This window comes from Ischnura elegans, chromosome 4 (assembly GCF_921293095.1).
Source record: "Ischnura elegans chromosome 4, ioIscEleg1.1, whole genome shotgun sequence".
NCBI lineage: Eukaryota > Metazoa > Arthropoda > Insecta > Odonata > Coenagrionidae > Ischnura > Ischnura elegans.
Genome location: NC_060249.1, coordinates 3,462,964 through 3,484,003, shown reverse-complemented (window position 1 = coordinate 3,484,003; position 21,040 = coordinate 3,462,964). Strand labels below are relative to the sequence as shown.

Sequence of the window (21,040 nt, the reverse complement as noted above, 5' to 3'; positions counted from 1 at the left end):
GAAGAGAAGTAGCCGATCACTGCCGGTGATAAATCACCAAATACTAAAAATCACTGCGACTGTGAATACGGTGAAGTTAGCTTCGGCAGCTACCATGATGCTACTAATAGTAATATAAGGATGTCTTATTCATCTTTTATTATGAATAAGACATTCTGTACGAAATATACAACTAAAGCTTTGAATTATGATGGTTTGATTATAAATATATTTAAAAAATGATTGCCCCTGACCAATTCTTTTACCCCATCAAATTTACTTAATTATTGTAATATAAACTCGGAATCAGAACTATTCCATCAAAAAAAAATATTTTGCCTAATTGTGCAATTTTCTATAAGCTTATTCGTTCCTTACGAGGAGAGCTCATTCCTTGGAATTGGACCAAATTGGACAAAGTAGCAGGAATAGCAGCGCCGAAAATCACCGCTGACTTCTCAGAGTGATTCACCTCGGTGATCGCAATCACAGTGAAGAATCACCGTTACTGATGAGTAGCAGTCACAGGTAACGAAGTGATCGGAAAATCACAGTTCCGCTCATCACTAATAAAAGTAGTGATGGGTCGGTTCGATTCCTCGATTCTCGACCAAGAACCGGAATCGAAAACGAGTACTTGCCTAGGTGAAAAATAGATTCCGATTCCAGTAGTACTTCAAACAATAAAATATACGACCGCGTTTCCAACAGTAATTCGAATTTTTGCGCCACGTAATCGTAATAACAAAACACATATCTTCTAGGGATGGGCGAGTACTCGAAAATTCAAGTCAATCGAGTAGTTGGTACTCGACTCGAGCGTTTCGAGTAGCATTACGAATGTCGAGTCGAGTAGTTAAGGTTACAGAGCTTTCGATGCTAGTAGGTCCAGCAATCTGCCGACAGGAAGCGCTATCCTGAAACTCATGTAATAATGCAATTTTTAAAGCCGATAAGTCATTCTAATGCCTTGGCCTGGTAGTTTCAGCTTGACGAATATACTATATTTGTCGACGTGGGCGCCGAATACCTTCACGCCAGCGGCGGCGGCCGATCGTCTTCCTACCCGGCGCACACTGGTCCGAAATTGGAAAAAGCTGGAATAAAGTCCAAAATAACCTTTTTGGGGATAGAGACTTGAAACTCAGCGTAAATACTCATAAATCATTACCAGATTTAGATATATATGCCATTTTACATAAATACGACCCTTTAGTGAGATACAGAGGCCCAAACATGACCAATTTTTCAATGCCACGCGAGATATCGTTTTTCCTCAAAAAATCTTTGAATTTATCCAAGTGGTTTTGCGTTGGTATGAGTTTTATGGAATAAAAAACGCAATATTCCATTGATCTGGTGCTTTTCCTATACTTTCAATGACTTTTGAAGATTTTGGCTCTCATCTGTCTGGTTTTACAACGCAAAATGGCTGACCCGTTTCTCACGTGAAATTTGACATAAAGTAGACATTATCTTTCGTTTACGGAAAATATAACTCGGAAAATTTGAACCACAATATAAAGTAGAGATTTCTAAAGAGTACTAATTAGAAATCTTGGAAAAAAAAGTTTGCAACTAAGGAAATAAGAGCGATTTTTCAATCGCGCGTCGAGGCTGTGCTACACGCCGCGGAACTCTAAGGCTCGGTAACTAAGGCTGATTTTTCAAGTTTTTTAAAACATTAGTCTTCAAAATCGTCATTTAAAGCATTGATAATCGTCTTCATTGACTTAAAACACTAAAATGAGGATGTTAAAAAGGATTATGTATAGATCGACTGGAACATTTAGCGCATTACTCGAGTGAAAATACTAAGGATTGGATATTTTTCGAAACCATCCCACGCATAAGAAATATACCTCGGGTATTGAAGTAAAGTGAAGAGATTTAGTCAGCATGCTTAAGAGAGAGAAAAATGAACTGTTTCCGCGAAAGACAAAAACTGATACCCTTTTTCCCTTTCCACCTTCGCCGAGGTGAGTCGCGCAGAAGGGGGAGTTATCACACCACAAGGCTCTTTTTTGTTGCTGCGTCCGTCCGATGTGATATTCATTTGTAGCGTTTAGTTTCTTTCTTGAACTTAAAAAAGCAAGAGATTTTAAGGTTGATTAAATAACGTGAGAAGTATAGAATTTTTTTGGCTCTACAAAACTAAAGTTTAGTTCTATAGTTCGTTCGCTTCGTCCACTTGAATTCCATGAAGATTCAAGTTCCAAAAAAATCGTTGAGATTATTTTTAATAAAAATTCCAAAGTCTCAGAAATCTTGCAATTTTGGTAGGAAAGTACTTGCCCAATCACACAAGTGTGTAGCAAAAGGCAATTTTCTGCAGGCAGTAATACTGTAACATGGAGACGTCAAAACCTGCTGGCTGAGCATGTAGAATAATTGTTTTTTCTGCTTGAGAATTTGAAAGGGCCAAATATTACATGATTCATATACGTAGTATGCAATCTTTATTACAGCTATGAAAATTTATGTACTCAGGGCTCTCCCTTGTAGTTTGGATACATATTATGAGTGCCAATATTCTAAAGTAATACCCATCATGTAACACCACTTTGCAGGTATGTTCTGTTTTGAAATTTAGCTATTATATTTGAATTACATAGTGCTGATATGAAAGATGCTTTTGTCAACTGACTCTTTCACGGAGTAATATTTTTAAAAGTGGTTTTCTTGTTGCCTGGAATTAAGTGATATTTTTCTTGGAGCCAATGGCACCAGAATCGATGGAATCGGTATCGGTAGAATCGGAATCGAAATGTCAGAATCGGAATCGGGATCGGAATCGATAAAATTTTGGAATCGACCCATCACTAGATAAAAGGTTCAAAATGGTAGGTTTTGCGTCTGTTCGAACAGTTAAATATTTTGTGACTCATCCGTCCCCCTAATATTAATAACCAAATGTTTTATAAAAAGTTTCTCTGAGCTTTTGGGGGGGTTTTAACCCACAAAAACCCCCCTCGCTGCGTACCTGCTTCGCTTCGCTATTTTTATTTAGCTTCATTCGCTTTATCTTGCGCCTGATAACAAAACAAAAACTGTTGTTTATAAGAAGGCGCTTGATGCAAGACATTAAACCCGAATGGTGGTATGTTTACGCATGCAGAACGTTTACGCAGTGCATTTTTTCCAAACAGAGATACTATAACTGCCGCGCCTAAAGTCATTTGATACAAATGCTGCTTCATAGGGGCTTTTCTTACACTATTTTGAGCATCAGTCAAGCGTCGGTCTAGCGTTGCGTTAACCTGCCCCGTGAACGATCCAAATTTACGCTACGGACTTGGACCTAAAAACATTTTTTTACAGTTAATAACACAAATAGCCAACAACTGAATGCGTATAATTTTTATTTCATCAATATTTCCTCATTTAATTTATAATAAATCGAAGATGATTAAAACGATACAGCCGCTCTTTATTTATAAATGGTGCAACTAAACTATAATTTCATTGAATGTTAGGCGGTACGAAGTTCGCCGGGTCAGCTAGTATATATACATATATAGAAAGAGGACAAGTGAAGTTATTTCTTCTTTCGTACTCAGAGAATATAACGACAACTATGGGTATGTCAGTTGGTTGTTTTTAAACATCATAAAAATTGGGCAAAATTTTATTGACCTTAAATTATGGCAACAGCCATACACATTCGCTTCTGGAATGAAACCATATTGATTGTTATATCGATCAATAACACACAAGATTATTAGATTACAACATCATTACAAGAAGATTTTTATGAATTATACAGCTGAAATTTACTTTAAAAAATTTGTCTAATGTTGTCTGCTTTCCATTTCTTGTGCGGAGTTCAAGTTTTTACGCTAAGCTTCCCGTGGAGATCCTGAGCGTCGTCTGCTCCCGCAATAGAAGTCGAGTAATGACGCGCGTACTTCATAGCCTCGATTGCTTTGATAAAGTGGGACTTGAATAAGACTCATATCCTTCATCATCATCTTCATCACTCCCATCTTCATTTTCTTTCAACTCCTGTTTGTGAATTTCATCGATTGACATGGTTTGGCAAACAGTGAGATCATCATCATCACACTCGCAATGCTCGTTAAAATTCATTGCTATGTAAACTAATCTAGGGAGGAGAATGTGAGGAGGTCATGGTGGGGAAAATTGGGGATGCAGGAATGTTTAATCTTTGTGCTAATTCCACTTTCAAGTCTTTTCTAAAGTTGCTATCTGCTTCACTATATGTTTGCTCTCCATTTCAATTGTAATTTAACTGCCCTCGTTATGATAACTCATGCAATAGCAACAACTCCCCACTCTCGAAATTTGTGCACAGTGGGCTCTTTAAAGAAGTGATGGGTGAAAATAACCAATTTTCGTTAATAATCGATTATTGTGTTCCGATTTTTTCAATTATGTGATCGATTATGGGATGTCCATTTAATCTTTGAATCTATTATTTAAGCTCGATCTTCACCTGAAAAAATCGGCGGCACTAGTTGTTGTTTTAATACATATATCTCTAATCGCGTGATAATCAGGTACTGGTGGCCAGGGGCGCAGCTAGGAATTAAGGCAAGGGGGGGGGGGGGGTTTCAGGCGCAACTAACATTGGAGGGCTTGGTGGTATTGCATACCGGCTAGGGTAAACGGCCTTTTCGCAGGAAAAAATAAAGATAAATGGTTCAAAATGGTGATTTTTACAGCCTTCTGAGGGATATTTAATTAATCCTCACACTATTCTCTAAGCAATATTAATCCAATTAAGTAAAGTAGATTATGATAAGTAGATTTAACTTAAAAATTTCTGTGAACTTTTGGGGGTTTTTATCCCCCAAACCCCCCCCCCCCCTCACACTGCCACTGCTGGTGGGTACATTTTTAATTAGCAATTATATCACAGTATTGAATTGCTAGTGATAGGGAAAAATTCGTATCGAAAAATCATATGATATCCTCGTGATTATCCGACATAGAATCAGTATAATCGTATGATTTGTTGCCGGCACATAATCGGTAGAATCATATGATTCGATGCCTACTAAAAAATGATATGGTTCAACCGATTTTCAAAATAATCGATTATGCCATCCCGATTGTTACACTGAATCGCTGCTTGGGAACCGATGATCATTTGATACGATTAATCGATTACGGCATAATTTCACCCATCTCTACTCCAAAGGCAACAGAAGGTGAGGAGCGGGGAGGGGTGGGGAAAATTGAGGCTTCTCATTGGCTGCGCTTTTGCATAGTCAGAAAAATGGCGGCATTTTATTATTCATCACGTCACAAGAATTGAGGTATGCATTTGGTTAAATCACGATCGTAGAAAGAGGGATGTGGAATGATTGTAAGAATGTAAGTAGCTGATAATAATAAATTAAATCATAAATTTGGATGTTTACAACCATTAAGAAGATACTAGAGAACGAATTGCGGGTTCTGCCAAGGCAAGCCATTGAGCTTACTAACTAGGAAAGTGCAACTTTTTCAAATGTTTTACTAACCAAATACTTTTACCTGTATTTTGTTCGAATGGTACTGGGAGCAAGAGAAATCGCCTTACTAAGGAGGAAAATGCACTAAGGAGGAAAACGTACTAAGGAGGAACGTACTAACCATCCACTGTATTTGCAAGTAATTTAATCACCTATATTATGCACTATTTCTTTCGATGATTCCTAAAAGGAACATTCATACAAACTTCGTAATCGCAAACGTCCATTTTTTCGGTCCCATGAACATCGCAATAGCGAGAGTCTAGTGTATGTGTGCGAAACAATTCATTTGTGCAGTTCAGAGGATGTATCCCTCCCGCTTGACAAGTTTTTTTGTGACAGTTATTTGCTTTAGACTTACAGTATCACCTTGAAATTTTCCAGCATACAAATATGCATTTTAAAACCTGGTTTACATCTGCCTGTATCTCAAATTTGGTATATTGTACTCTGTATTTGTAAAAATTATACGCTCAGATGACAATTTTTCACTTTCAAGAAACAGACTAGTGGTTAAAATGGTCTACTCTTTTTATGGTCTACTATGAAAATTGCAACATGACTGCATAAGCTATAGAGGGTCATAAGCAAAAAAATAAAATAAAATATGAGTGGTATAGAGGGATGGGAGAGATGTCCCCATGAGTTGAAAGTTTTTCTCTTGACATTGTACTAGTTGAGTGCTTGGAATGAATGAATGAATGCATTGAGTAAATAGAAAATGCAGTAATGGAACATTCTTACCCTCCACAATGAGTTCATTTCGTAGTCTACAAATGAGGAAATTGAAAGAGTGTATATGATGTGTATGCTTCACTATGAATCCATGTGCACTGAGTGCGCAATGGAGGAAATAGGCGCACGCTCCAATACTTTTGTCAACTGTAGTAAATTTTGATAAATGATGAGTATGAATTTCCCTGTTTTTACATCGCTGCTTATTCCCAAGTTATATGTGGCAAATGTTCCAAAGCTGTAACTTCCCTGTTGTAGATATTGGGTCACCCACTCCTGCAGAGCATGTCACTCGAGACTTCACATCAATTCCTCGTGGGATGTCACAGTAGGGGAAAGGGTTAAAAATTTGCAGACACTCATTGGGTGCCTAGTTCAGCAACGTCTTTAAATTTTTAATCTTGATAGGACCATATTTTTCCAATTTTCTATCCGTTATCTACTACCCTAGCTATCAAGCTGTATGTGATGAAAGATGTATATTGGTGGCAGTGGCCCTTAAGCAGATAAGTTGAAGATGTCACTGGGCCCAGACTTAAGCGTCTCCGCTACTCCTTGGCCTCATCAAGTGATTCATTAGTGTTTACACTCGATTGAGGCATTCTTTCCTTTACTTAGTGGTTTACTGTGGAGAGGTTTGTGAGCCAAGACTTATATGACTTGAGCAGCTCATGAGAAGGGGCCGGCATGTTCTTTTGTTGAACGCTTTCAGGAGAATGGCTGAATAAGGAAGACTTTATTTTCATTGTAACTCATCTTTCCCTTCTGTCAGCTGAATTCCTTTAATGAATCACAGTGTCATGTCTGAGTGAATGACACCATTATGACTTAAATGCATAATGAGTCCCCCAACTACATAGCTGGGAAGTGTGCTTGGACAGTGGATCAGGAGGTGTCTCCATTTTCCTGGGTTTCACCGCATGGATTTTCTTTGTGACGACAGTTTCTATCGTCACAAAGAAAATCCACGCGGTGAAACCCAGGAAAATGGAGACATCATCTAGACAACGCCGCGGAAAACTACGCATCAACTTCAGTGGATCAGGAGAGTAATCTTAGTGTTTGACCAATGTGTGTGAGTACAGCAGGCGATTGAGCTTCGTAAAAATTGAACTGTGATTGATATGGTTGTAGTTTCTTCCATGTTCGAACGTGTACACTTGCACACGATTCAAAAGACAGGGAAGAACTGACACTGTCGTTTCCCTCCATCCCCTGCGCTACGGTTGCAAATACAAGTGTAATAAGGACATAAAAATTTTTGGAAAAGAACTGTTGAAATTTGGATAGGGACATGAAATGCACAAAAAATCAAACCAGAGATTTCTGGTTGACCATTGAAGACCATTGAAGTGCAGCATAAATCTAGCTTCTAGCGGACAGAATGGAGTCTCCTCTGTGTAGTCCTGTTGGTTAATGCTTGGAGGAAAAGTTCTAGTAGCATGGGGAATAGAAAATACTATGTACATAGTTGCACAGGGTATGTGAATTGCACTTGAGCACAGTGGCTTAGTTTGGGCTGAAATTTACTCTCATCCATCAAACCAGCCTTTAGTTTTTAGCACCTGAAAGTGTGAAAAGATGATGGTATTAAATATACTTATGCTATGTGTAGCACAACGTATAATACATACCTTGTTATAAATACGTAGCCATAGTCGTTGTGCATTTATGGGTTAACATGTTCAAATTTCGCAAAATTTACCAACTTTGCAACTTTCTTTTTGATTGTTGAAAACCTTTGGTAGTCAGTATTTTTCATTGCTCACATTGGTGACTAAATTTGCCAAATTTGGTTGGAATCAGGGGGACTTGGTTTTTGCTTGTGGTGTTTGCATGAAACAACTAATGCATGCACACCTTAGCATTGCCCATTGAAACCTTTGTTAGTTTTAATATTCACCTGCTTCTGACGTTAGTTTTTGAGGCATTCTGGTTTGCAGTAGGGTAGATATCCAGATTCTGTCTGTGTTGTCATTTTGATGGGGACGTGTATGTACAGCAGGAATGGTGAAGATGGCTACACCCTTTCCAGCACTTGGAATGTGTGTTTCTGGACCCCAGAAAGGCCTTCCCACCAATCAGGAACCAGCACTCGTCACTCTCAGTCTGCCATTAACGTATTAATATTGGACACCCTGGAAGGGCTTTCCACTTGAGCTAGGCCTGAGGATGCCTACAGCATAGTAGGTGAAACATCAAAATGACGACGTAGACAGAACCTGGAAATCCACCCTGATGCAAATTCTTCTGCTGCCTGCATTCTCTCTATTCCTATTCATTCCATGCATACTAATTAGTAAACAACCTCCTGTGGATAAATTTGATCAAAATTTCTTGATTAGGTTGTGAATGACCTAGTTTAGCGAAACAAATCCTTTCAAAATGATTTTTCTTCGTGTTTCTTTGGAGTACATTTGAAGCATGCATGTCTCCTCTGAAGTGTTCAGAAGGGCAGATTGGAAATGATCAATCTTTTGCGGGGAAAGTTGGTCCAGTAAAAAAAATCACAGAAAATGGTTCAAATTGAGGCAAAAGTAGTAGACCTCTGGTTCTGCCATTACCTTCTGCTCCATGGCCAAATATGGGGAGCAATTTTGAAAATCTAAAAATTGTAATTTTGTAGCCATTTATAATAGTTTTTACTGAGTTATGGCCCTTGGAATAAAAATGTTGTCCTTTTTGTAGTTTCTGCTACCAGTTAGCCACAATTAACTATTTAATGGCCCTGGGCATCCTAGATACAGCACGACGTAGAGGCATTGGGGGGACAGCAATTTGTGCCTCTTGCCCACCCAACGTTAACAAAGCAAAATTCTTATTCCATGCACCTTTCAATAACGGTGAAACTAATACTCATTGTATACAATTTTAGGGGAACAACAATGGCAGATGAAATTTGAAATCAATTATATGTAATCAATGTCATTTGATCCTCCACGGCTATGTACTACATCAAAGACTGTTTATATTGTGAACTTTGAAAGTGTCTTTGTGTTTTCTGCAAGGTACTTTGTGGGGATAGCTCTTCAGGATTTTACCAATTCATTATAGGTAAACAGATTCTAGGGACTGCACTAATGAGGAACAAGTTACTGTGACTTAATTTTGTCTTAAGGGGAGAAAAATCCTTGATTGAATAGAATTTCCCAGCGAGGGTCAGGAATGTGGAAACAGATAGTATAGAAGGGAGGAGCCATATTGCTACCCTGCCACTATCATGCTCTTTATTGTTTATTTATTCAATTTGCAACCGTGCAAGCCCCTAAGATGAATATAAATTATAATTTTTTGTGGCTAAAAATTATTTTTAGTTCATTAGTTTAAATTCTGTTATTTAGGTCTAATTGACAGTGTTATCTTACAAGGAGACTTTGCCTTACTGATGCCAAGAAAGAAGATGAAACCTTTTTTATTTGAAAGTAGACACTTAGATAGGAATACTGTTGAAGGGTTTTGTCCATATACGCCCGGGTTTGAGAGAAAAAAGCATTTTAAAATTTAAAAATATGGTCACGTTGAATTTAGTTTAAAAAATTTCGCTCCTTGTTCAACGCCGATTTGGCCGAGTGGTAGCATGCTGCGCTTCTGTTATGAAAGACCAGGGTCTTTCATAACAGAAATTTTTTCCAGTCTGCCACCTCCTCCATTTTTTTGTAATCTGTTCCATCTTCTTCAGATTTGTTCATTTAGGACGTTTTACATTTTTTTACTTGACTGCTTTTTGAGAATAAGCCCTAAACTGACATTTATGTCGCTAGCTAACCCTCGCTTCGAATTATTCTTTCCGTGCCAAGATTAATCAAATCAGGAGTGATAAAACTGGTGCTGGCATCAAAGTGAAGGGAACTCATTTCCAAAGCAAAAGATTTTAAACATACTTTCTCCGGAGAGTTTCCCAGGTTCCATACGGGAGAAAGGTGTACAATCAGGGGGAAGGAAACTCGACAAGCTTGAAATGATCGACAGATGGGTATACGATCACTTTGTTGAAGCCAGGAACAGGAATGAGCCAGTGATGACCCGGACTTTACAAGAATATGCTATTTCAGCATGATTTCAGCACATATCTCCAGGATTTGAATCCTCTGCCAGTGCTTCGTGGGTTGCATCTTTCAAGCAGACACACCGAATCGCGCAATGTAAAATAACAAAATACGTGTCAGCGGGCGAGCAAGCGTGTGCCGAAATAGAAATATTGCAATCAGCAATGACGTTTCATAAGCAAACAAAAAGCTCAATCTCCAAATGTAATAGATTTCGGAATTAATACAGATCAGACCGGGTGTCCGTAGAGGTGGATATAAAGAGAACGCGATCAAGAAAGGGAGAATATTGTTCCGGTGGCTCTTGGGAGCGTGATCAAAGTAATACACTCATATACAGCGCAGAATGCTATTACGGCCTCTGGAAAGCTGCTTCCTAAAGTTTTTATTGTGCATGTCAGAACCTGGTGGTGATTTTTGTCCGCGAGTGAGCGAAGAAACTGGAGAGTGAATTTTTAAATGTTTCTGTTGTGTATTCTAAATCTGGAAAACTTACGACTGGGTTGTATTTAAAGTTTAAAAAAAATGATCTCCAGCCATAAGTTAAGAACAATACATTTTTATTGCTTATTGATTCGTGGGGGACAAAAAAATAGTGTCATTTATGATGAACTATTTATCAACGAGGAAGGAGAACCGATATGCAGCGTAAACACTATACCACCAAAGTGCACATCCATAAGCCAACCGTGCGATGTATATTTTTACAGGCAAGTAAAGCAGTTTATTGCACGAAACCAGAACTTCACCTTCCTCCTTCAAGGGAAAAGACAGATTTCCTCACGTGAGGATTGAATAAAAATCCATTCAATCGTGCATCATCAGTTGTCCTAAGCAGCGTTCAATGATATGCTGAGGTATGCATGGTATGCCTTGAAGTTAGTAGAGAATTGAATTGTTTAAAAAACTTACGGGAATTGATGTTTCCCTGAAGATTTGAAGAAACGGAAGTGTGAATGCTCATATAGCAGTTTTATAGAATGAGCATGGTGCTTTTCAATTGTTTGCCTTTCTTGTTTTTATTACAATTGTCATCCAAATTCCTGTAAAGAGGCGGAGTAATAAATAAATAATGAAAAATTAGAGAAGGCTGTGCCAATATCCGATTATTCAATTTAATATATTTGTGCCTTATATTATGGAGGTATTTCCTCCAATTCATGGTCCTTTATGCGACAGAGATTTCTCGCGGGCATAAGGTACAATGAAAGCAAGAGAAAACCAAATAATATCGTGCTGCAGGAAAAAGCAAAGGAAGTGGAGGAAAATGGGAATCTGGGGAGGCCATGGGAAAAGGAAAGAAAAGGGACGAGCCGAGAAGCCAAGCTAAAAACAGTGCGATCATGTAGACATCGACCTCAACAGGTGCAGGCCATGAACAAATTTTAAGTTGGCAGAGTAGTATATTCCAGGTAATTAAAAATTCACATGTGTCGGCAATTCGTTCCCCAGCTTATACAGCTTGTTTGAAATCTCTTGGCACCTAAATACGCAGAAATAAGGACTATGACAATGAGAGGAGAGTAGGTTTGTGAGAGGAAAGCATACCTCGCCCATCGGTTGGTTAGGGCAAGGGAATAATGGTCGGCAGGTTGCCATAAAATGTCTTTATGGAGGCTTAAAATTCCAACAAAAAATATAGACAGTAGTTAAACCTCCTATCCAGGTTACTACGTGTTAAAAGAATTTTGTTCTAATCGTCTAGCCCTTCAACTATTCAGGTGTTGAGGACAAAATTCCTTTCTTCCTTTCATAAATCCTATTATACACAAAATTTTAGCCTTTTAACTTTGAACTCAATATCTCCGGTACATTGAATTCGCATGAATGAGGTCTTGGCAACAAAATACATGCGGCAAAAGTTATTCAGCAAAATAAATTGAGTTATAAGGGCATTTCCTGACAATTACCAAGGTAAAAAAAATAGACTACTGGAGTGCAACAACTGTCAGAAGAGCAATAGCGACGTATAGCACTTGAAATACTCCAAATTGATCATATAGGTAGACGGGTAAAAATCTACTCGCAGGAGGAACCTGCGAAACTCTCCGGAGACAGTATGCTTAAAATCTTTTGCTTTGGAAATGAGTTCTCTTCACTTCGATGCCAGCACCACAGTTTTATCACTCCAGATTTGATGAATCTTGGTGCGGAAAGAATAATTCAAAGCAGGGGCTAGCTAGCGACATAAATGTCAGTTTAGGGCTTATTCTCAAAAAGCAGTCAAGTATAAAAATGTAAAACGTCCTAAATGAACAAATCTGAAGAAGATGGAACGGATTACAAAAACATGGAGGAGGTGGCAGACTGGAAAAAATTTACTCTCTCCGAGTCTCGAACCCTGGTCTTTCAAAGCAGAAGCGCTGCACGCCTCCACTCGGCCAAATCGGCGTTGAACAAGGAGCGAAATTTTTTAAACTAAATTCAACGTGACCATATTTTTAAATTTTAAAATGCTTTTTTCTCTCAAACCCTGTATATGGACAAAACCCTTCAACAGTATTCCTATCAAAATGTCTACTTTCAAGTAAAAAATGTTTCATCTCCTTTCTTGACATCAGTAAAGCAAAGTCTCCTTGTTAGTATTCATTCATTCACATTTTAACGATATCTTTGATTTTTTTAAACTAGATAAGCTGAAGAACAATATGAATGAAGCTAGTGAGCATTGTTATTGCATTGTTCTGATAACCTATAAACAATAGTTTTCTCATCACCATCTTATAAAGTAGGGTTTAAAAAAGTAATATGTAGTTACATATTTGCTCTTATCTTCCTCGGAGGAATGTACAAGATAAATTTCATGAAGAGATCAGAGCAATCAATGGAATTCGAAAGAATTTTGAATGCAAATAAAACATCCTTTCTGTCTCTGTCTACGTTAAAATTGAGAATTGCGTCGCTTGAAGATGTCAATATATTAAGTTAACATGTTACCGTAGTAAAACGTTCAATCATTTTTTTGTAGGGTATGGGAGAAAGGAATGGATAGTGTTAATGAGTATACATTGACGTAAATTATTTTCAACATTTTCTGAAGGCGACAACATATGTAGGGGAGACTGGGGCACAGTGGGACACAGGGAACAGTGGGACAATTGATTTATTTAAACAATTTACTTGGTCAAAGAGCAATTGTAATAAAATTAAAGAAGTCATATCACGACAAATAATGCACAAAAATCTTATTTCATAATGTTATGTAGCTTTGCGTAAATGTTATATAATATGTTTTTTGCTATAATTTTCGTAACTTTCATGTTGTGAATAATTATGCAATTTTCCTAATTATAACAAGCTTCATAAAAAATGACTTGTCGAATACATTATTTAGAGACTGTTTAACATTTTAAAGCATATTTCCCGAAAGTAACATGTTTTAAATTTTTGCTGACAAATATAAGGCTTCAGGACATGCGGGGCACAGTGGGACAGCTCAAATTGGGGCACAGTGGGACAACTTGGATTGGGGCCCAGTGGGACAATTCGGATTGGGCCACAGTTGGACGCCGACTTACAGCCCAGGTGATTCGAAATATCTATCTCCGTAACCTAAATGCACTCTAATTTCATGCCATGGTGACTTTATAGTGTTTTGGCTCCATATTGATGCTTTAGGATTTGAAGCAGTGCATTTCAATGCAAAAATGTGACGATAAAAGTACAGAATGGCAACAGCAATGCACATAAGAAAAGTAAGGCCGAAGTGAGTAATTAGTGTGAACTCCGATCGTATGTGACAATTTGTCTAAATTTCTTGAATCCCACAACTGTTATATAGATGTGCTCTTAATATGGAACACTTCAGTCTTGGCCATAAGCAAGCTTTAGGTAGTGAGGAGAGAGTCTCATAAATATTAGTTGCTGCGACATTTATCCTTTCTATAGGCCTACTCAGGGAACATTCAGTTATGTGCGAGAAAGGAAGAATAACAGGCAATTAAAATTGATTTTTAAAGAGAAATTTGAGGCAAGAGTTTCTTTTACGTATTATCTATTTAATTTAAATTATTTATAAATTGAATGTTTGAGATTCATAGCTTATAAAATTAATTACCACCATATTAAACTGTGAATAACAACTGCAGCACAACTGCACCACAGACCTTATCCCCTGCACACGAAAAAATTAGCGTATGAGTTTGCTCAGGGAAATGGAAAGAAATACCCACCATCCTGCGATCAGAAAGAAATCGCTGATGATTATTTGTTTTCTGATTTTATGAAGCGGAATCCTTTGATTAGCCTTCGGAAACTAGAGGAAACCTCACTGGCAAGAGCCGCGGGCTTCTACGGGACGATTGTGAGTGCATTTTTCCGATCTATCAGATCTTTATGTGAAACACGTATTTTCTGCTGGAAGTGTATGCAATCATGATGAAAGTGGTTCCACTATCCTTCAACTCCAAGGAAAAGTGATAGCCCGTAAAGATGAAACACAAGTAGGTGAAGTTACCTCCTCTGAAAAAGAGGCTCCTCAATAACATTATGCTACATTACAAATGCTCAGGTTATTATAATTTTCTCCATCTTTTCGTGTTATCTAGAGTGAATTTCCTCCCAAAAATACTGCTTAACTTATGAGATCAGCAGGTGACGCAAACCCATCTGGAGGGACGACCATCAATTTATATGTACTGATTGTAAAGCATTTCATCGATCATGCAAAGTGTTCTAAAAATAATACTGCATTACTAATTTTACATAACCATGAATCACATATTTCTTTTGATGCTATCGAGTCAGTAAAAGTGAGTGGGGTGGTAATGTTTACTTTACTACCTCATTGGAGTCACAAACCGCAGTCATTAGATTGTGTGTTTGGCCCTTTGAAAAAATAATATAATAACTGCGAATGGCCTAGAAACCTCTCAGGAGAGAGAACAACAATTTGCAACTTGGCGGAGTTAGTGGGACAACATATAAAAAAGAATTTTAATCTAATAATATCATTTCTACGTTTAGTTCAACCGGGGTATGCCCTGTTAACCCAAGTATTTTTAATGACAAACACCCTGCACAAGCCAATGTCGAAGATCAGTTTGTTGCCCATTTAGAATTTCATTTAGAACCCGAGGAGAATCTTGAAAGCCCAGGACATCCCGGGGTGAAAACTTCGTTTTAGAGGGCAATGTTGTCACCCCCTGAGAAAATACGTCCAAAGTCTATCAGGATAATATCTAAAAATACTAGAAAGAAGAAAAGACAGGAGATCCCTATGAACACACTGGTTAAAAAGAGACTGGAAAATTAATATCATCAAAAGAAAGGGAGAAAAAACAGCCTGCTTTTAAGAAAATATTAAAAAATGAGCAATAAAAATGTCAAGAAAATTAAAGATTTTCATACGAAAGGACTACAAAAGGGGATTGGAAATGTAAGAAATAGCTGCAATTTTAGAATAAAGTCACTAAATTTACCATAAAGAACAGTTGATAGTACTTAAGCCATTAAAATAATTAAATTCTGATGAAAAACATTGTAAGCAGTGATTTAAATTTATAATAACATGACTAAATATTTTTTATCCGCTCATGTGTCTTGAATAATAATTTTATTGATTAATATGCTCACTTGCATATATATTTCACCTATTAATGCCAATAAATTCATTTTTACCCTCAATTAATTTAAAATTTGTATTTTATTGACAAATGCAAGCCTGTCCCACTCTGCCCCGTGCACTGTCCCACTCTGCCCCGGGCTGGGGCAGAGTGGGACACTTTTCATCGAAGAAGAAACTCAAGTATTTCAACTATTTTAAGTTAAATGTATTACTTGCGGATTTTTTTATAACTTTTAGAATATATTCTCCAAGCAATGGTACCCAAATTTTTCATTTACTAATAATTCTGAGGAAAATAAAAATGAAATGCTAAAACTGTCCCACTGTGCCCCAGTCTCCCCTATAATATTTTTTTCAGAAAGGCAGGTTGCATAGTTTGAACTTTGTCACCCAAAAGTTTGGAATATCATGTTTATATGATTGACGTATCTGTTTTATTGTCAGTGTTTTCAGTATTCCCAAACATTTTTTGTCAACTAATGAGGAAATCTTGAAGTGTGGCTTCATCAGAATTTATCATTGTTGTGGTTACTAGGGCTGGTTCTGAAAGTGTTTAAATTTTGAAATCAAGGGCCTCCAAGAGTTGCTACGCATCAGATCCTGGTCTCTGTTTAAATTATTGTGGTGTTTTTGGGTTTCAAATGCCTCCCTGCCCAGACTAATTTTAAAGTGATTTTCCTTAGCTAAAATGTTGATATTTTCCTTATCTAACTGATATACCTCAGTATTAACCATAGAGGAGTGATCAACATATCTCTGTCTATATGTTCTCCCATTCTAGTTTTTCCCCATTTTGTCCATATAACTTTGGTTGCAAGGTTTACATGTGGCTGTTAACTACCTCAATTTTGTAATTTGTCCTGGCCTTTTGTGCTTACGAGGAGGCCTTTTAGTTTAAGCACCGGCAAAAGGTAATACATATTACCAAATATTAATGCTATCACTGAAACAATATCCTGAATTTTGATGAAATAACATTAACTCTGATTTTGTTCTGTTGCTCAAAATAGCCAATAAACTCTGACTTGAATCAGGAGGGGTAACGTTAGTAAAATATATAAAAAGACTTGGGAATTCACCCTAAAAAGAAGTCTTTTTGTATTGTGGCTGTATGGGCAAGTCATTTTGACGTCAAATTTCCCTTACCTTAAAACTATTGGCTTTCTCTGTGAATAATATTTGTAAAATACTCTTGAATTTCGGTACGAATGTGGCTTTTGAAGGCCGGTGTTTTGACATCCCATTTTCTTCAGGACTGAGGCTGAATTTTCAGTCTCGGATGTTGATGATGGGGTTTAGCCATGGGGTGTTTGGCTGGGTTGCCCATTCTGGCATTGTTTCCACTTTCACATTCAATTCAATTCCCACCCATTGGAAAGCCATAAATTTCATGTGCATGATGCTGGAATGTATGTGTAGTCATTTTTAGTTTTTTTACCAAAACGGTCGTTGTTACTATGGCTCAGTCTCCATAGGCATTTGTTTGCGCAATCCAACTGAGTTGGATTAATAGAGTTGAACTCTATTTTTATTTTTTTTGTATTCTGCCGTTTTTTATTTTCTTCCATATGTTTGAGTTAATAAAAAGTCCTTAGCGTTAACCATTAAAAATATCACATGAAGTATTCTCTTATAGTTGACAAAAAAAAAGAATCAATATTTCCCCTGGAATGAAGTAAATTACACCTAGTAAACATGTAATTTTCAGTTGCTGGGCATTCTGTTCAGATTTGATTGAAAGTTTTGTAGTCTTGCTCTGTTGTTGTGCTGACATTTGAAGTGGTGTTTGTTGTGCTTATAGGGAGAGGATGTTTCAGTGGGAATCTGGCTTGCTGGTCTTCTCCCCAAGACATCCGAGACAGGATTGGGCTGCATCTGGTCTTGTTCACTCAATGAGACGCAAGTTTGTTCCAACTTGTGCAACAGGCCCCAGCTGACGGTCAATGAAATGTATGCAACATGGGTGTCATTCAAGAAGTGTGGAAACATGTGCGGTTGTTAGTTGTGAGGTGGTCATATCAAGTGTCTGTTGAAAGTGATATTGTCGGTTCCAAATGTCTTCGTGGGTGAGAGGGAGGGGCTAATTTTAGTGGGACCCTTTCTACTGTGGGCAGGTGGAGCTTTAGTGAGAGTTAGGCGAGGAGAACGTTATTGTCTGGGTGCAAACAGAAATCAAAAGTGGGATTGGGAGCTGTGGAAGTGTCAGCAAAATTAGATGATGGACAAACTCCAGAGGCATTGCAGGAATAAGAAAATCACGTAAACGGTAGGCTCCGATTTCATATGGTGGAATTTTTCAATCATGAAGTAAAAGTACGATCACACAAACTTTCCTCACTTTGATGAAACTTCCTCTGGCCTTGGTTTTAATGGATAACTGTTTTGAGAAAGACTATTAAAGACTATAAGTTATCTGTTGAAACCTTGTTTGGTGTTAGTTTTATTAAAGTGCAGAAAATTACAAAAGTTTGTGTGTTCTCCAATTGATTGATGATTGAGAAGCATGGTTGATTGAGGGGAGTGTTGCTACATTTGAGAGGCAGGAAGGAGGCAGGGTGGAGGTGAGGAGGAAAAGGGGAAGGATAGTGTGCCACATTCAGCCTGGGCAGTTTGAATGCTTTTTCCGACCAGATGTGTGCCAACTCATGAGTTCTCACCTCAATGCTAGTGGCATTTTTGGGAAGTATTTCTGTTAGGGAAAGGGAAAAGCACTGATCTAAAGTACTATTGTGGGAGGTGGTGTGTTGGGGAATACAACGACATCATTATCACTTCTGCCTACAAAGGGTCAACCATGGTCATTCTGGATAGAAAGGAATGCATGGCTGAAGGGTATATATAGCAATTAAACGACGCCACCTCTTATTCCCTCCCAACTAACTGCAAACTAACTACTATCTGCAAATGTCCAGCTGCGCTGTGGGAAGTAGGTTTAGCCCTTCTTATGCCAATCTTTTGTTTGAAGAAAATTTCCTCACCAATTACCCTCTAAAACCTCTTCTTTGGCTTAGATACATTGACGACATTTTCATTCTCTGGCCTCATGATATCAACTCTCTTAACACCTTTGTTTCTTCACTCATCACTTCTGCCTCAGTTTCTTTCACCTCTTCCATCTCCAAAACTAATATCACTTTCTAAGATGTGGACATACATCTTTCGGATAACAACAAATTCAAGATATCGGTTCACATCAAAGCCACAAACAAACAGCAATACCTCCAGTACAGCAGTTGCCATCCACCACACACCAAGCGGTCTATGCCTTATTCCCTCTCTGTCCGGGGACATAGAATTTGCAACAATCCTGAAGACCTCCAAAAGTTCCTCTCCAAACTTCACACCTCTCTTCTTCACCATGGCTACCCCGAAAAACTTTTGATAAATAAAATTAGAAAAAAGCTGCGTATTTCCAATAAACCTTGCACAGACAAATATTGCTCATTATCTCTCCTCACCACCTACTTTCCTAGTGCTCACGTTCTACAGAACATGTTGAAGGACTTGTACCCCGAAATTGGCCTATTTTGCCTACCAAATTTCCTTTCAGTTCTGCCAGTCAGTTCTCACTGAGTACAACAACCTGGTCCCCAAATACTATTCACAAATTGCATCCCTTATCAAAATTATTAGCGAATATATGCCGAACTCTCTGGCTTCAGTTAATCGAATTTTGCTTGCCTCACAACGCTCTCTTTCTATCTGACGCCAAAGGTCTCATAAGAAGCTTTCCTCGCTTATCCTATCCTTCTTCCGCCTAGGCATCTCTTTACCCGTACATCTGGTGAACCCTCCGCCTCCACCTCTTCATAGCTTCAAACCAGACCTATCAGTGATTTACAACCTTCCTCCCCCACCACCACCCCACGCCAAGGTCCAAAAGCGAGTCCATATGTACGATTCACGCCCAGGGCCTACTGTTGAGCCAGCCTCTGCTACCACGGAGGAACCCAAGGAAGAATGTGTAGTCAACCTTTCTTCCACCCCCCTTTCTCCTGACCAGCTCTCTCTCCTCCACAAAGGGCTTTCTTTCTGCCCCACGCCGAAAGTAAACCCCATTCACATTCTCAAAGACACACTCCAGTTCTGCCGTAAACTTAAGTGGAAATTCTTCTGGGAGACCCATCCTAACCCCACCCAACATTCTTCTACCGTCCATGGTGCACTGATGAGATTTAAGCCTCCTTCTTAACACAAACCCAAAATTCTTCCCTCCAACCATCCTATCGAAATCTTCAGTAATCTCCTCCTCTCGAAATTTTCGGACAGATCTTTCATAAAATCAATAAAGCCTTAGGGCAACATTTTGCAAACAGAAAAGTTGGCATTAAGGTTGCTCATCTGTAACCCGGACATCGTCATCACTCCGTCAGACAAAGGGTCTACGGTGGTCGTAATGAATGCGGCTGATTACAATAACGAGGCGCTTAGGCAGTTGTCAGACGTTTCGGCGTACAGACCCATTCCTGCTGATCCCAATCCCCAATACCGAGAGAAGTTTCTTTCTTTCCTCGAGGAAAACGGACTACAGGAAGGATTATCAGCCCAAGACATCGCATCACTATCACCTCCCAGCCCCCGTAGCCCTCATTTTTACGTACTACCGAAAATACACAATCCCGGCCATCCGATAGTTTCTTCTATTCAATCTCCCGCAGAACGAATTTCTGCTTTTGTTGACCATTACCTCCAACCCATAGTGCACTCTCTTCCTTCATACATTAGAGACACATATCACTTCCTCCAACCCCTTCACTCGACCACCCTTCCTGGAGACAAAGACATCATAATGGCGACCATCGACGTCACATCTCTTTACACCTCCATACCGCACACAGAAGGCCTCTCCGCTCTCGAACACTTCCTTGAGCAGCGCTCCACTCCTCAGATTCCGAGCACAAAGTTTCTCGTCGACCTCTCTGAGATAATCTTGAAACACAATTAATTCTCGTTCAATAACGATCACTACACACAGTCTAGGGGGTGTGCTTTGGGGAGCCGGTTCATTCCATCCTATGCCAACCTTTTTCTTGGCCACCTAGAACAGTCTTTTCTGTCCCAATACCCACTCACACCCACCCTTTGGGTCCGATACATAGATGACATCTTTCTCCTGTGGCCATATGGCATGGAATCCCTAATCACTTTCATCTCCTGCCTCAACTCATTTTCATCCGTAAATTTTACATCCTATTCCTCCTCCACTCATGTCATATTCCTTGATGTGGACATTT

The 21,040-nt window shown here is 38.6% G+C and overlaps 1 protein-coding gene across 1 annotated transcript in view; it reads left to right on the top strand.

Moving 5' to 3' along the window:
• The window catches only part of LOC124157001 (UDP-GalNAc:beta-1,3-N-acetylgalactosaminyltransferase 2-like), a 69,694-nt gene extending 50,898 nt beyond the window's left edge, over nt 1-18,796 (top strand). The window contains exon 5 of the mRNA XM_046531452.1: nt 17,608-18,796. Coding sequence (XP_046387408.1) covers nt 17,608-17,808 — 201 coding nt within the window. The 3' untranslated portion in view covers nt 17,809-18,796. The remainder of the gene's footprint in view (nt 1-17,607) is intronic.
• Nucleotides 18,797-21,040: the final 2,244 nt, after the last annotated feature.